Consider the following 13812-nt stretch of genomic DNA (forward strand, 5'->3'; position numbering starts at 1 on the left):
TGAGCCTGCACCCCAGTTTAAATGACATATCTTGGCACTTCATCCTCCCTGCATACAAGTGGGGCAGAAGGCAGAGTTCCTTAGTCAAATCCAAATGCCTACACCCATCCCAGGCCACACCCTCCTTGGTCTCAGGGGCTGTGCCCACTTGTGTCCCGAGAGCTGTCACATGCGGCTTCCTGACGTCAGAGGAAGCCGGTGTCTGCCCTGCTGTCTCAAGGATGGGCTGGGCTTCTTGTACCTGTTTCCAGACATTTTGATGCAGGGCTCTTCCCAATTGCAGATGTGGATCCAGCTGTTGTACAGTGCCTGCTTCTGGTGGCTGTTTTGCTATGCGGTGGATGCTTATCTGGTGATCCGGAGATCGGCGGGACTGAGGTATTCACGGAGGAAATGGGATATCTGCCCTAGTTCTATTTTAGAGGGAAGATTAGAGATGGCACTGAGCATTTAAAAGTATTTTGTAGTGTTGCAGACACCGTCATTCAAAATCTGTCAGCTGGCGCCTCCGCCTAGAAACATCCATGGCAGCTCATTTTCATAAGAGGCCAAAGGCACATTTAAAATATTAGCCAGGCACAGTGGCCTGTGCCTGTAATCCCAGCTACTTGGAGGGACTGCATGAGGCCAGGAGTTTGAGACCAGCCTGTGAAACTTAGTGAGAGTCCATCTCCAAAATAACAAAATAAAATCTTGAGGATTTTAAAAACCTTGAAAGCAAGTAATTCAATAAATGAAATATTTGGAACTGGACAAATACTAAAACAGAATTGGCATGTATATAGACAATTTTATTGTTTATTTTTTATGTTTTAGAGACAGGGTCTCACTTTGACACCCAGGCTGGAGTGCAGTGGTTCACTGCAGCCTCAACCTCTCAGGCTCAAGTGATTCTTCCACCTCAGCCTCCCAAGTTGCTGGGACTATAGACATGTGCCACCAAACCTGGCTAATTTTATTATTTTTGTAGAGATAGGGTCTTGCTATGCAGCCCAGGCTGGTCTCAAACTCCTGGCTTCAAGTGATCCTCCTGCCTCGGCCTCCCAAAGTGCTGGGATTACAGGCATGAGCCACCGCATAAACAATTTTTTATTATATTTAAAGGTTCAAGGGATGTATATATTGACACTTCATGCTAAATCTGGAACCTGAGAATGCTGGGGCTGGAGGTGGCTGCTTGGCAGGGAGTTATTCAGTGGTTAGTACCTGGGGCACTGGTGTGTTTGAACTGATGCCCAGTCACTTGTGAGCTGTGTAGCTGTTGGCAAGTTGTTTAACTTCTCTGGACTTCTGTTTTCTCAGCTGTGAAATGGTACCTACTACACAAGGTCACTGCGAAGAGTAAATGTGATAATCCATGTGTATGGTTAAGAACAGTCCTGGCATGTTGCAGGCTCTTGATACCTATCAGCTGTTATAGTAGGTGGGATGCACACATGTTGAGGAAACATCCACACATACAGCTGAACTGACACAGAGAAGCTGAACATGGCATGGCAGGGCTCCAAATCCAGGAAGCATTTGCCCCCACCAAGTTCATGGTCCACTTGATTCAGGTCCCTTTTGGAGGGAGCCCTTCCTTGCCGGTTTTTTTGTTCTTGTTTTTGTTTAAATACAGCTTTATAGGCCAGGCACAGTGGCTCACACCTGTAATCCCAGCACTTTGGGAGGCTGAAGCAGGAGGATTGCTTGAGCCCAGGAGTTTTGAGACCAGCCTGGGCAACATAGTGAGACCCCATCTCTACAAAAAATAAAAAAAAGATAGCCAGGCATGGTGGGGTACAACGGTGGTCCCAGCTACTCGGGAGGTTGAGGTGGGAGGATGGCTTGAGCCCAGGAAGTCAAAGCACAGTGAGCCATGATCATGTCACCGTACTCCAGCCTGGGCGACAGAGTGTGACCCTATCTCAAAAAACAATGCAAACAAAAAAAAAAACCCCAGCTTTATAAAGGTCACCTGTTTAAAGCCTAAAATCCAGTGGTTTTTAGTGTATTCACAGAATTGCATAACCATCACCGTCATCGATTTTATACCATTTTAATCATCCCCTCTACATCTCTGTGCTAGTTATTAGTCACTCCTCACTACCCCCTCCCCACAGCCCCCAGCAACCACTTATCTACTGTGTCTCTGTGGAGCTGCATGTTCTGGACATTTCATAGCAATGGAATCATACACTACATGACCTTTCGTGTTTGGGTTTTTAACTCAGTGTAACATCTTCACGGTTTATCTGTGTTGTCACGTATCTGTGCTTCATTCCTGTTATGGTCTCAATGTTTCTGTTCCTCCAAAAATTCCTATATTGAAATTCTAACCCCCAAGGTGATAGTATTAGGAGGCGGGGCCTTTGGGAGGTTATTAGGTCATAAGTGGGATCAGTGCCCTTGTAAAAGGGGCCCCAGAGAGCTCCCTCACTCACCCCTTCTACCATGTGGGGACACAGCAAGAAGGTGCTATCTATGAACCAGGAAGTGGGGCCTCACCAGACACCACATCTGCCATACCTTGATCTTGGACTCCCAGCTTCCAGAGCTGTGAGCAATAATTGTTGTTTATAAGCCACCTCGTGTGTGATGTTTTGTTATAGCAGCCTGAATGGACTCAAACAATCCCTTTTCATTGCTAAATAATATTCCAGTGTAAGGCTATACTACATTTTGTTTATCCATTTATTGGTTGATGGACATTTTGTGTGCTTCCATTGTTTTGACTACTTCCATTGTTTGGCTACTAGGAATAATGCTGCAATTGACATTTGTATGCAAGTGTTTGTGTGGACATATGTTTTCATCACATATTCCTGAGTATATATCTAGGTATGTAATTGCTGAGATATGTGGTAACCTTGTAAGAGTAAGAAACTGTTAAACTGCTTTCCAAGGTGGGTGCACCATTTTACATTCTAGCAGTAATGTGAGGGTTACAGTTTATCCACATCCTTGTCAACACTTGTTATTATCTGTCTGTTTTAATTTTAGCCATCCTAGCACGTGTGAATTGGTAACTTTTCATGGTTTTGATTTCACTGATGACTAATGATGCTAAACATCTTTTCATGTGCTTACTGGTCATGTATGTATCTTCTTAGAGAAATGTCTATTCACCTCTTTTGCCCATTATTTCATTGGGCTATTTGGTTTTTTATTATTGAGTTGTAGTTCTTTATTCTAGATACAAGTAGCATATTACATACATGATTCACAAATAGTTGCTCCCATTCTGTGGTTTGTCTTTAAACCTATTTGATGGTATCTTTCAAAGCACAAAAGTTTTTCATTCTGATGAAGTCCAATTTTTCTATTTCTTTGATTTCTTTTTTTTTTTTTTTGAGACAGAGTCTCACTCTGTCGCCCAGGCTGGAGTGCAGTGGCCGGATCTCAGCTCACTGCAAGCTCCGCCTCCCGGGTTCACGCCATTCTCCTGCCTCAGCCTCCCGAGTAGCTGGGACTACAGGCGCCCGCCACCTCGCCCGGCTAGTTTTTTTTGTATTTTTTTAGAGACGGGGTTTCACCGTGTTAGCCAGGATGGTCTCGATCTCCTGACCTCGTGATCCGCCCGTCTCGGCCTCCCAAAGTGCTGGGATTACAGGCTTGAGCCACTGCGCCTGGCCACTTTCTTTGATTTCTTATGCTTTTGTCATATCTAAGAAACCATTGCCTAACCCAAGGTCACAAAGATTTAGACCTATGTTTTCTTATGGTTTGAATGCTTAAATTTAGGTCCACTTAGAGTTAATTTTTGTGCACAGGTGACTAACGGGTCCATCTTCGTTATTTTGCATGTGGATATCCAGTTGTCCCAGCACCACTTATTGAATAAATTTACTTTTAAAGCCAATATCAGTAAATAGAGATCATATGTAGGCTATAGAATATGTTGGGTAATCCCAGTAGATCCCTGCTCTAAAATCATTGACATTCCTTATATAGATCACATCATCAACTTTGGTCTCTCTGGCCTGAAGTTTAGTGCTTACTTCATTTTTATGCTTGTTCCTTCCATCTTTTTACCTTAGCTCCCAAACTCTTACACAGCTGAACCAAACTGAGATATGCCTGGTTGTGAAAATTCTCCAGGGATGATAGTTAAGGTCAGAGCCAGCTAATTAGGTATATCACTGAAGATTCATTTTGGCTACATAAAATATATATAATAATAATGACTTAAACCTGGTAGAGATTTCTTTCATGCTAAAGATGTCCAGAGGTAGGCAATCCAGGACGCTTGTGATGGACATTAGGGACCCAGGTTCCTTGGATTTTCCTGCATCACTATTATATTGTGTGACTTCCATCCTCAAAGTGTCATGGCCCAATATAGCTGCTGGTGCTCCAGTCATCACACCTACATTCTGGGCATCAGGAAGCTGGAAGAGAACAATGCAATAGAGGCCTGTGTTCCCCTGAGCCAGCTTTAAGTAATGTCCTGGGAGTTTCATACAATGCCAGTTACATATTATTGGCCAGAAGTTAGTTTTTTTGTTGTTTTTTTGGTTTTTTTTTTTTTTTGAGATGGAGTTCCACTCTTAGTTTCTTTTTTTTCTTTTCTTGAGATGGAGTTTCACTCTTAGGTTCCACCCCACCCCCCACACCCCCCGATAGAGTTTCACTCTTTTTGCCCAAGATGGAGTGCAATGGCATGATCTTGGCTCACTGCAACCTCCACTGCCTGGGTTCAAGTGATTCTCCTGCTTCAGCCTCCCAAGTAGCTAGGATTACAGGTCACTGCCACCACAACCAGCTAATTTTTGTATTTTTAGTAGAGATGGAGTTTCACCATGTTGGTCAAGCTGGTCTCGAACTCCTGACCTCAGGTGATCCACCTGCCTCGGCCTCCCAAAGTGTTGGGATTACAGGCGTGAGCCACTGTGCCTGGCCAGAACTTAGTTTCATGCCACACTTAGCTGCTAAAGGAGGTAGGAAATAGACTCTGTGAGCTGAGCATGCAGCTGCCCTCATGACATCCAGATTATGTTACTGAGGTTTTGAAAAAGGAAATATGGCTTTGAGTAGGTAATTAGCAGTGTGATAAAACCGTGGCCCTGAAGCTCTCGTGATTGGCATGTCTCTGTCTGAGCATCCCTCAGTGTTGGAGAGGCTGGAGGTCTGACACAACTGTAGATCTTATAGATGCTAGTTATGGGTAGAAGGGTCTCGGGGTGCTGGAAGGAAGCAGGGAGAAGAGTAATGCCCCCTGCTGCCATAGGAGGATGCATTACTTCACCTCCACCCATGGTGGGGATGTAGGGGAAAAGGGATGGGGTCCCACGGGGCAGTCTGAGAACTGTCTGGACCCAGTGGACAGACAGGGCCCTGAGAAACTGGGACAGGCAATCATGAAGCCCACCTCACTTCAAGGACAGTGTTTGGGAGTTCATTTGGAGCTCAGAGATCAGAAGGCAGGATGTTGGGGGTGTTAGAGTCTAAAGTCTAAAGGGTATTGGGCAGAATGTGGCTTCCGGGGACCTGCCATCACCCAGAAAGTGAGTGTCCAAGGATGTGGAACATCTAGACGCCTCCCAAAGGCCAGAGCAAGGGTGGGTTTCCAGGATTGGGACAAGCATCTGTCCAGAGTGAAGTTGGTGCTCCCATCGAAGAGGAACAGGCCGACGTCAGAGAAATAAGACAGTGCTATAGCCCAGGAGACCAAGCCCCCACCTACCACCTGGCGGACGTCCTGCCCCCTGGAGCCTGCCTGCTTGTGAGGCCTCAGAGGGGACACGCTGGGTAGTTTGAGCCAGGGCTGAGAGCGTGGCTTCAAAAGATTCTGTACCTCTCCTTTTTTTTTTTGAGACGGAGTCTTGCTCTGTCGCCCAGGCTGGAGTGCAGTGGCGCGATCTCGGCTCACTGCAAGCTCCACCTCCCGGGTTCACGCCATTCTCCCGCCTCAGCCTCCGAGTAGCTGGGACTACAGGCGCCCGCCACCACGCCCGGCTAGTTTTTTGTATTTTTAGTAGAGACGGGGTTTCACCATGTTAGCCAGGATGGTCTCGATCTCCTGACCTTGTGATCCACCCGCCTCGGCCTCCCAAAGTGCTGGGATTACAGGCTTGAGCCACCGCGCCCGGCCTGTACCTCTCCTTTTAAGAGAGAGCTTGTTTCCAGAGCTGTGGGTGGGGTTGATTCTGCTAGTGGCCTTTAAGAGACTGCAGCTGATAGATCTGGGGGTCTCCTGAAAATTCCAGGACAGAGGGCCCAGCTTTGCAGGGATGGCTGGATTAAACTTCACATTCCCGTCTAGATCCTTTCAGGACTTAGCTATTTTCTTTGGCATGGGAATATTTTTTCTTTTAATCCTAATCCTAAGAAATGTCATTAAGACAGATTTAAAGTTAAAACTTAAACCACTGCTCTGGTTCGAGGTGTGGGATGTACAGGTTTTAAACAATAACAGAAGGCACTTGGGATCCTGGAGCAGGTCTTGAATGGAAGTCACTTCTTTGCTGTAAGAAAATGGAAGTGTGAAAGGAAACGGGGTCCGGGGACACCTTTGCACACCTGGGCACGGAAACTGCCTAGAGTGTGGGTAAAGGACCAAGGGTCTTCAGCCTGTGGGGCGCGCAGACTTCTCCTGATCTGCTGTGGATTGGGGTTCAGACTTCTGCCCTGGTGTGGGTTTCAGAGGCCCAGGCTGATGTCAGGGTCTGGAATGCAGAGATTCTGCACTCTCCAACACCCAGCCCTTTGCAGAAAGCCTCTCCATTAGTTATCTGAGTCTCACACAAAGCTTCGAGTTCCTGGCCCACGTTGCTAAGACATACCCCCAACCCTAACCCGCTCCCAGCCCAGCCAGGCCATGGGAGGGCCACACCAGGAACCAGTCACAGTGTGGGAGGCAAAGCATGCTGGAAGCGTTTCTTTTCCTCCTGAAGCTCTTTGGACTTGTTTCTTTTGTCTCAATGTAGAAGGATGTCCTTTCTCACTCAGATCCCTTTGTCTACACAGCTGATCTTCCAAGTTAAAGTCCCGATGGGGTGGGGGTTATGATATTTGCCGGGAATCTGGTAGAGTTTTGAGCAACAGCCACTCATCCCATGGAGCCCCAGCCCCCCACCCCACCTTGTCCCATCAGACAGGAGAGGCAAACCCAAGACTGGACAGCACCAGTCAGCTCTGCAGAGCCTCCATCTTCAGTCTTCCCGAGGCATCTGGAAGGCTGCAGCCTCAGCTCCTGGAGGAAATGGGGCGGGGTATATGGAAGTACAAAGATGAAAGCTAGAGACTGCAAGAATGCCGGCTGTGCAGGGAACGGGAGCTGGGAGGCAGAAGGCAAGCCCCCGCTCTCCTTTCGGGAAGCACGTAGTAGTAGCTGCTGGTTCTGCCGAGACAGCCTTCCCAGGTGGGACTGAGCATTCAGACTTGGCTATTAGGTGTGGAGGTGACTCCGGGAGGGCTTGGGGATAGGAGCTCCTTGCTTATCGGGTGAGCTGAGTGTTCAGGAGGCATAAGGCCTCTCTCGCTGAGGGGCTGTGAGGGCTCACACGGCTGAGAAGGAGCCCCAGGTTCGTGTCCTTCTGTTAGGAAACCTCAGGTTCAGGTCAAGGTTTGCTGCAGATCCACCTGGATTCACTTCCATGCCAGAGGATGAGGTAGGAAAGAGCAAACCAGACAAGCCCAAGCACAGCTCCTCCTCCCCTTCTGACATCTCCATAAAAACTTTGCAGTCACAGACATTGGCTGATTTCTTCTCTAAGCTATCCCCTCATCTTTTATAACTTTCTTTTTTTTCAGATTCTGTTTTTTTCCATTTTATTTTTATTTACTTATTTATTTTTTGAGATGGAGTCTTGCTCTGTCGCCCAGGCTGGAGTGCAGTGGCGCGATCTTGGCTCACTGCAACCTCCGCCTCCCAGGTTCAAGGGATTCTCCCGCCTCAGTCTCCTGAGTAGCTGGGACTACAGGTGCCTGCCACCACACCCAGCTAATTTTTGTAGTTTTAGTAGAGATGGGGTTTCACCATGTTGGCCAGGCTGGTCCTGATCCACCCACCTTGGCCTCCCAAAGTGCTGGGATTACAGGCATGAGACACTGCGCCCAGTCTTTTTCAAGTTTTAAGGTTTATCTTATTGGAAAATTTTTTTGAATAAATGAAAAGAGCTCTCCAGTAGATCAGAGTTACACCTAAACCGACATGGTCCTGTGTGGCCCACAGAGGCTTCTGTGACCCAGTCCCCAACACACGGCCCTCCCTCTGTCCTCTCTCACCCTCTCTGCTCCAGCCACACCCAGCTCCCAGCTTCTAGAAGGAGCCTGTATTCCTTTTTTTTTTTTTTTTTTAAGAGACATGTCTCACTCTGTCATCCAGGCTGGAGGGCAGTGGCATGATCACAGCTCACTGCAGCCTTCAACTCCCGGGCTCAATAAATCCTCCCGCCTCAGCCTCCTGAGTAGCTGGGGCTACAGGTATGTACCTCCAGGCTAGGCTGCCGCTCACATTCTTTGACTTGTGGCCTTTTCCTCCATCTTCAAAGCCAGCAATGGTGGGTTATGTCCTTCTCAAATTCCCTCCTCTCGGGTTCTCTGCAGCTGATAGTCTCTGCTTTTCTGGATTCTGGCAATTACACTGGCCCAACCCAGATAACCCAGGATGACCTCCTTATCTCAAACATCCTTAACTTCATCACACCTGCAAAGTCTCTTTTGCCATATAAGGGAACATTTTCACAGGTTCCAGAGATTAGGACAGGGACATCTTCAGGGAAATGTATTTGGGTTATCACAAGTGTTTGTCCACTTTAACTTATAAACATAGTCTCTGCCAGGCATGTTGGCTCATGCCTATAATCCTAGCACTTTGGGAGGCTGAGATGGGAGGATTGCTTGAGCCCAGGAGTTTGAGACCAGCCTGGCAACATAGCAAGACTCCATCTCTACTAAAAATAAAAAAGTTAGCTGGGTGTGGTGGTGAGTGCTTGTAGTTCTAGCTACTTGGGAGGCTGAGGCAGGCTTGAGCTCAGGAGTTTGAAGTTACTGTGAGCTATCACTGTGCCATTACATGCCAGTATGGGTGACAGGGGGAAACCCTGTCTCTTAAAACAACAACCACCACAAACATAGTCTCATCTCTTAGATTAATCACGATTACGAGCCTGACTTCATGTAAAATCTTCTCCATCCAGCTATGGCCTGTGGGGCTGGCCCCCAGCAGGGGCACAGGCTGGGACGTTACACTGATTCTTCTATGTTATCCTCTCAAGATGGTCACCCCCATGCAGGCAGGGACTGTTTCCTGTGCCTAGAAAAGGCATGATCTTTGCTCAATAAACATTCAGCCAATGTACACTGAGTGAGACATACTGCGCTGATACAACTCTGATTCTTTTAATTGAGATGTAACTTAAATACTGTAATATTCGCCTTTTAAAGGTGTGAAGTTCAGTGGCTTTTAGTGCCATCTGCAAGGTTATATATCAGTTAGCCCCACTACTACTAGTTCCAGAACATTTCTACTATCCCAAAAAGAAACCCTGCACCCATTAGCAGCCCCCACCATGTCTGCAGAATCACACAATGTGTGCACCCTTTGTGTCTGGCTTTTCACTCAGCATTGCTTCTGAAGTTCACCCATGGAGTAGCACGCATCAGTACATTCATTTCAACTTGATGTCACCTTTGCACGTGCTGACAGCCATCTTGTAGGTTAAGGGTGTGGGAAGTGTTTCCTATCACCGGCCCCTCTTCTGTAGAGAATGTGCACTGGAAGGGAAATCCCAGAGTAACAGTGCTGATGGTCCAGTACATGTCTCCACCTCCCCGAGCACAGGATGCTGGTAAATCCCACTGCTGGGTCCTCCTGACTGTCCTCAAAGTGAAGACAGCTGGGCATCCAGGGCAGGCCCAGCCCTGTGGGAAAGTGGAGGTGGGCGGGGACAGCCAGCCTGCCCTGGAGGGCAGCGTAAGTAGCAGAAAGCAGCCGGGCCTGACATCCACCTGGCCCTTAGCGTACTGGCACAGGAAGGCCGCAGGGGGTTTCCATGTTCACCCAGCCGAAAGGAGCAACTCATGGCTCTGAGAAGTGGGTCTGGCGGAGGTGATGCAGCTAGTTAATGTGCCAGGTGTTTGCATTCGGTTCAGACCTATTGAGCCTCAGAGCATCTTCCTGGGATGAGGCTGTAAGAGGAGTAAGTGGGGAGGCTGGGAGGAGCACCTGGCGAGTGCTGTGCCCGTGAGGTGCAGTCTTAGTTTGTCTAGGTTGCTATAACAAACACCACAGACTGGCGACAGCTTATAAACAGCAGAAATGTATGGCCGGTGCGGCAGCTCACACCTGCAATCCCAGTACTTTGGGAAGCCAAGGCAGGTGAAACACTTGAGGTCAGGAGTTTAAGACCAGCCTGGCCAACATGGTGAAACCCTGTCTCTACTAAAAATACAAAAATTAGCAGGGTTAGTGGTGGGCGCCTGTAGTCCCAACTACTCAGGAGGCTAAGGCAGGAGAATTGCTTGAACCCGGGAGGTGGAGGTTACAGTGAGCAGAGATTGCAACAACTGCACTCCAGCCTGGGTGACAGAGCAAGACTCCATCTTGAAAAAAAAAAAAATCTGACCCAGCAATTCCACTCCTACGTATACACCCCAAAGAACTGAAAACAGGAACCCAGTCAGGTGCAGTGGCTCATGCCTGTAATCCCAGCACTTTGGGAGGCCAAGGTGGCAGGATCGCTTGAGGCCAGGAGTTTGAGAGCAGCCTGGGCAACACAAAAAAATCTCTAATCGCTACAAAAAAAAAATGTCTACAAAAAATCAAAAATAAGCTGGGCATGGTGGTGCATGCCTGTGGTCCCAGCTACTTGGGAGGCTGAGGTGGGAGGATTGCTTATGCCTAGGAATTGGAGGCTGCAGTGAACTATGATTGCACCACTGCACTCCAGCCTGGGCCACAGAGTGAGACTCTCTCAAAACAAAACAGAAACTCAAACAAATACTGTTACATAACACGTGTTCATAGCAGCACTACTCACAGTGAAAACAACCTAAATGTCCATTGATGGGTGAATCTTGGCCCATGTATACAATGGAATGGTTTTCAGTCAGAAAAAGGGAAGAAAGGGCTGCTGCGGTGGCTCACGCCTGTAATCCCAGCACTTTGGGAGGCTGAGGCGGGGGGATCACTTGAGCTGAGGAGTTCAAGAGCAGCCTGGCAACATGGCGTAACCTCATCCCCACAAAAAATACAAAGAAATAGCTGGGCATGATGGTGTGTGCCTGTGGTCCCAGCTACTCAGAAGGCTGAGGTGGGAGGATTGCTTGAGCTCAGGGGACAGTTGCAGTGAGCCGAGATTGCACCACTGCACTCCAGTCTGGATGACAGAGCAAGACCCTGACCCCGGCCCCAACCCCAACAAAAGGAGGAAAGAAAGGGGCACAGTGGCTCATGCCTATAATCTCAGCAATTTGGGAGGCTAAGGTGGGAGGATTGCTTGAGGTCAGGAGTTCAAGACTAGCTCGGGCAACTTAGTGAGATACTGCCTCAACAAAATATTAAAAGAAACAAAGGAATGAAGAACTGATCCATGCCACATCAGTGAACCTGGAAAGCATTATGCTGAGTGAAGGAAGCCAAGTGCAAAAGGCCACATAGCATATATTTCCATTTACATGAAATACCCAGAACATGCAAATCCACAGAGACAGAAACTAGATTAGTGGTTGCTAGGGGCTGGGGGATGGGCAAAGGGGAGTGATCACTTGTATTAGTCTGTTCTCACACTGCTATGAAGAACTGCCTGAGACTGAGTAATTTATAAAGGAAAGAGGTTTAACTCACAGTTCAGCATGGCTGGGGAGGTCTCAGGAAACTTACAATCGTGGCAGAAGGCCAAGGGGAAGCAGGACACCTTCTTCACAAGGCAGCCGAGCGATTGGGTGGAGGGGAGGGAAATCCCCTTATAAAACCATCAGATCTCGTGAGAACTCACTCACTATCACGAGAACAGCATGGGGGAAACCACCCCCATGATTCAATTACCTCCACCTGGTCATTTCCATCCTCCAATCACCTAACCAATTGACTTCCATCCAACAATGATTAGTTCAACCTGTTCTATCCCTTGGGATTATGGAGATTACAATTCAAGATGAGATTCGGGTGGGGACACAAAGCCTAACCATATCACCAATTAATGGATATGGAGTCTCCTTTTTGAATGATGAAAACATTTTGGAAGGAGACAGTGGTGATGTCTCCAGAGCACTGTGAATGTACTAAATGCCACTTAATTGTTCACTTTAAAATAGTTAATTTTATGTGATGTGAATTTCACCTCAATGGAAAACAACCAACCAACCTCAGCAGCACAAGGAAACTCTCTGCCGAGGGGCTTTCCTTTGTGTACATTTTCCTGACCTTTCCAGAGCGCAGGAGCTGGCCTGGCAGTTCCAGGCAGGCCTCTGTGCCCCACTGAGCTGTGGCTGCTGTTGTGCTTGTCCCCTAGCACCATCCTGCTGTATCACATCATGGCGTGGGGCCTGGCTACCCTGCTCTGTGTGGAGGGAGCCGCCATGCTCTACTACCCTTCCGTGTCCAGGTAAGTTGGGACTCCAGCGCCCCAGACAGCCCCATCTTTGGCTCATTGTGTGTTCTCTGGCAGGGAATACATGAGCCCTGACCAACAGAGTTGGTGCCTTGGAGGTTAGGCCGTTGTCTCAGGGCCACATGAGGCCATGCTCACGGCCCAGCCCCAGAGGGCTGACTACAATAGCTTGGAGAATGACCCTGGAGTCATTCTCCCTGGCTCTGCCTTTCTCGTTTGTGTGCATAGGCGCCCATGCACACAAGCATGCACGCAAAGCTTTCCGCATATTCCCCTCCACGTAAGGTGTATCCCCAGCCCCTGTACTGGTACAGTTTTCTCATGCCCACTTTTAAGTATTTGGTCTTCAAGCTTCCTCTGGATGAGCAGGTGAGCTTAACATTCTAGGAATGAGTGTGGGACAATGTGGAAGAGGCCAAAAGGATGCCTGGGCAGGGCTTATTCTCTAGCTTTGCTTCCTACCCTTTCTCACTTCTCTTCCATCCTCCACACAGAGCGAGATGTGGCCGCTGAAACTGTCTCAGGCATTTCCTCAAGTTTACATTCCTGTCCATGCAACCCTCAGTTGCAAAGCCAAGGTCTTTCCAAGGATATATACTCTAACTTCCAATGGAAAACTGGAAAACAGAAGTGGACAGTGTCTTTGTCTGTGATTTTTATACCAGGGATCAACACGGTGTAGCCCCCAGGACAAATCCGGCCTTCTTCCGTTTTTGTAAATAAAGTTTTATTGGAATATAGTCACACTCATTTCTTTATGTACTGTCTGACTGCTTTTGCACGACAACATCAGAGTTGAGTAGTTGCCTCAGAGACCACAGTGTGACCCATGAAGCTGAAAATATTTACTATCTGTTCCTTTACAGAAAAAAAATTTACAGAAAAAAAAATTGGTATAGATAATTTATCTCCCTCTTTTCTGGCTTCTTGCAGCTACTCAGTGAGGATGTCTCCAAATTGGTGTTGCCTTGTCAACCATGAATACAAGCAGGGAGCTCTGTGTAGATCCATCCACACAGTCTGCTTTTCTGAGGAACTTTAAAAGAACAGATGCAGTGTCAGCAGCTGTTATAACGGAATGCACTTAGTTGGAAAGGGAGTTTCTGTGGCTCTCCCTCGCCTGTGGGACCCCAGAGACTCCTGGCAAAGTTGCATCTGAGCTTTAGGGTGCCATTGCTGCAGGGTGCACAGGGAACCCTGAGGTGCTCCCAGGGTCTTTAGGAGCTGCTCGTTTTAAGCATCATATCCTTAATCATCTCTTCATTTTCACAACGCC

General features: G+C 47.9%; 1 protein-coding gene across 1 annotated transcript in view; it reads left to right on the forward strand.

Moving 5' to 3' along the window:
• GPR143 (G protein-coupled receptor 143) overlaps window positions 1-13812 on the forward strand; it is a 42218-nt gene that overhangs the window by 6295 nt on the left and 22111 nt on the right. Inside the window, exons 3-4 of the mRNA XM_003917389.4 lie at window positions 284-378; window positions 12438-12530. Of these exons, the coding sequence (XP_003917438.1) occupies window positions 284-378; window positions 12438-12530 (188 nt within the window). The remainder of the gene's footprint in view (window positions 1-283; window positions 379-12437; window positions 12531-13812) is intronic.

The sequence above is a fragment of the Papio anubis genome, chromosome X (assembly GCF_008728515.1).
Source record: "Papio anubis isolate 15944 chromosome X, Panubis1.0, whole genome shotgun sequence".
Classification (NCBI taxonomy): domain Eukaryota; kingdom Metazoa; phylum Chordata; class Mammalia; order Primates; family Cercopithecidae; genus Papio; species Papio anubis.